Source organism: Rhagoletis pomonella, unplaced genomic scaffold, assembly GCF_013731165.1.
Source record: "Rhagoletis pomonella isolate Grant_MI unplaced genomic scaffold, Rhpom_1.0 Rhpom_scaffold_11585, whole genome shotgun sequence".
Taxonomy (NCBI): Eukaryota; Metazoa; Arthropoda; class Insecta; order Diptera; family Tephritidae; genus Rhagoletis; species Rhagoletis pomonella.
In genome coordinates, this window is record NW_023470110.1 from 1,403 (window position 1) to 5,061 (window position 3,659).

General features: G+C 47.1%; 1 protein-coding gene across 1 annotated transcript; it reads left to right on the forward strand.

The window, feature by feature from the left end:
- Positions 1–2,514: 2,514 nt before the first annotated feature.
- Positions 2,515–3,644, forward strand: LOC118756691 (protein NYNRIN-like; the record flags this gene model as incomplete). Its single annotated transcript, XM_036491440.1, is given in 1 exon segment — positions 2,515–3,644. A coding segment is annotated over 1 exon segment (960 nt). The 5' UTR covers positions 2,515–2,612.
- Positions 3,645–3,659: the final 15 nt, after the last annotated feature.

A 3,659-nucleotide genomic window follows, 5' to 3' on the forward strand; every position in this document is an offset into this window, starting at 1 on the left:
CCATTGTCGGAAGATCCTGTCCATTGGTCCACATCGAGATGTTTGGCTTGAAAGGAGAAGCTCTCTTCGACACGGGAGCGAAAACGTCTGTTGCCAGCGCTAACTTGAAGAAAATATTGTCGAGCAAGGGGTGTGTTTTCCAGGATGTCATGGCTGACGTCACGTTGGCAGATGGAAGCACTACCGCCCAAAAAGTGTTATCAACCATTTGCGACATCACAATCGGCCATAGAGTTCGGAAAATACGGATGATATCTCTTTCAAATGCTACGAAGAATCGTACTCTGATTGGAGCGGACTTTTTGGAACAAGCGGGCATTGTTGTGAATATGGCCCAACGCTACTGGTAATTCGAAGACGAGCCCAAGGTAAAATTTGACTTTGCCAAGCCAAGTGTAAGTGGTCTGCCGTCAGCTATAGACATAGCGGGCGCACAGGTGGTAACGAGCAATCGACTATCGCCTCGTACTAAAGCGGTAAACGAGTACTCAAATTTCGTTCGCTACGTTATGAGGAGTGGCACTAACATCGACGATGCCGTTTCCCCAGAAATATCTCCTGAAAGAAACTATGGACCAGCAGTAAAAGAGAAACGCTCACACTCAAACGACTACTCTCCACACTCAGTGCAGCAAATTTTCAAAAGTTCACTACCAGTTGGCGAATCTACGCCCGAAAACTCCTCTCGTCTATTTGCTCCTCCAATTAAGGTAAAGATTAGTGGTTACGAAGAGTTTTGCGAAGAAAATTTTTTCCCGTTGAACTCTCTTGAGTTGAGTCCACCAACTCAGACAGGTGGTTGCGATCTCACGCTTGAACAGCGTAGAGATTTGGACAAGCTGTTGCTCGAACATAACGAAGTCTTCGAAGAGTCAACATTTGCAACACCGTTTGCCACACACAGCATCGATACGGGCGAGCATTTACCGATTGCTTCGCCACCATATCGTCTAGCACCGCAGCGGAAGGCTTTGTTGAGACAAGAAATAAACAAAATGCTCAGGATTGGAGTTATAGTGGAATGCGAATCGCCATGGGCAGCTCCTGTCGTTATCGTACCCAAGAAGACAGGCGACCTGCGCATTTGCATCGATTACCGAGAACTAAACGCCATCACCAAGCCGGATCGGTATCCTCTTCCGCGGATTGATGACTTGCTGAATGAGGCTAAAGTTACCAATTTCATGTCGACGTTGGATCTGCAGGCTGGCTACTGGCAAATCGGCCTAAAGGAAGAAGATCAGGACAAAACTGCGTTCGTCACACCGTTTGGTATGTATAAATTTACGCGCATGCCTTTCGGATTGCGAAACGCGCCAGCAACGTTTCAGCGATTAATCGATCGGCTCAAAGCATCTCTAAATAACGTAACAATATTTGCATATTTGGACGATATAATCCTATGTTCAAGGAACTTCGAAGAGCACCTTGAAGAACTTAGTAGACTTTTCAACCGTATACAACAATTTGGTCTCAAGATCAATAAAGACAAATGTCGGTTTGCATGTCGCGAAGTGAAATATTTGGGACACATCCTGTCCCCAGATGGTATAAGAGTGGATTCACAAAAGGTCACAGCAATATCTCTGCGCAAGCCTCCTAAAAATGTTAAGGAGTTGTTATCCTTTCTACAGTCATGTTCCTGGTACAGACGCTTTGTACACCAATTCGCAGATATCGCAAAACCGCTTTCGCAACTGACGAAAAAGAATGCTCCTTGGGTTTGGAAAGATGAGCAGCAAGCTGCGTTTGATGAGCTGAAACGGCTGTTGGTTACGTCACCCATCCTAAAGCAAGTCGACGAAAACCTGCCATTCGTCATTAAAACTGATGCCAGTGGTTACGCACTAGGGGCAGTTTTGATCCAGGGGGAGGGTTCCGATGAACACCCCATAGAATATGCCAGCAGGCTATTGACAAAAGCAGAGCAAAACTACTCTACGATCGAGAGGGAAGCTCTTGCCATCGTATGGGCTGTCCAAAAGTATCGTGGCTACATTGAGGGATCCGAGGTAACACTAATCACGGACCACCGGCCGCTTAAATGGTTGATGACGCTAAAATCACCGACTGGACGCCTAGCGCGATGGGCATTGCTTTTACAACCCTACAACTTGCACATCGACTATAAGCCAGGGAAGACAAATGTTTTGGCTGACATGTTGTCAAGGCCACCTTGTGAAGCCAGACATGACTCCGAAGAATCCTGCCACATATGCTCGTTCGCTGTTGATTTTCCGCGACGAGGAGCGAAGGAAATCCGCGACAGCCAACTTAGCGACTCCTACCTAAAAGCTATTATCGAGTGCTTCGAAGAAAATACCGATGATGCGGCTCATTGGGCCAAGAGAGGATTCACAATGAACGACGGCGTACTTTACTGCTACAAGGATGAAGACAGCGAAGAGGGACAGCTAGTTGTTCCCGAATCCGAGCGTCCAGCAATTTTGAATCACTACCACAACAAAGACACAGCGGGTCATTATGGAATCGACCGAACTTTGACCAAGATAACATCGCGTTATTATTGGCCAGGAATTCGGAAAGATGTCGAGAACCATGTCAAGCATTGTGCTGATTGCCAGCGCTATAAGGCAACAAACCTGAAGCCAATGGGCCTATACCAGACGACTTCCAGCAAGCAGCGCTTTGAAGCCTTAGCCATCGACTTGTTCGGACCATTGCCATCCGACACGAATGGGATGCAGTGGATTTACATAGTAGAGGATGTTGCAAGCCGCTGGGTGGAACTTTTTCCATTGAAAGAAGCTTCCGCTGAAACTTGTGCGAAAACGCTCATCGACGAGGTATTCTTGCGCTATGGAGTCCCAAGGCGAATCATTAGCGACAACGGTGTACAATTCGTGTCAGCGATAATGCAAAAAGTTGCCTTTTGTCTGGATATACGCCAAGTATTCACGCCAGTATATCATCCACAAGCGAATCCTGTAGAGAGGAAGAATCGCGACCTGAAGACGCAGTTGTCAATTTTGGTGGGCAGACAACACCGCAACTGGGCAGAGAAGTTGCCGGCAATACGCTTCGCCATGAATACGACACGCTGTCAAAGTACCGGGTATACTGCCGCATACCTCACATTTGGGCGTGAGTTAAGAACGATCGATGACGTCCAGCATGATTTGAGAGCTATCATCCATTCAGAGAACTTCATTGCAGAAATCACACCGTATCTAAGCACTCTCGCGGAGGTGTTCCAAGCTGCGAGAGAATGCGAATGCAAACAGCAAGATGCTAATAAAGGCATCACCAATCCACAACGACGTGACCAAGAGGGACTAGAGATTGGTTCCAAGGTCCTTGTGACCACGCATGTTTTGAGTAATGCTGCCAAGGGTGTAACATCGAAATTTGTTCCACGACGAGATGGGCCCTATATCATTATTGGCAAAGAAGGTGCGACTTCCTACGTGATTGCTCATGAGGACAACCTCCAATATCCATTGGGCACATACCATGCGTCATCACTGACACCATATCGCAGTTCCAGCGATGTTCCTGAGGGTCCCATTAACATGATACGGCGCCGAGGACGTCCCCGGAAGAAAGCTTAGGATACTTCATCGGGTCGATTTCAGTATCCTAGGGGGAGACTGTAACGACCGTCATTCATATGTATATTCATTACTTGTATTTTATTT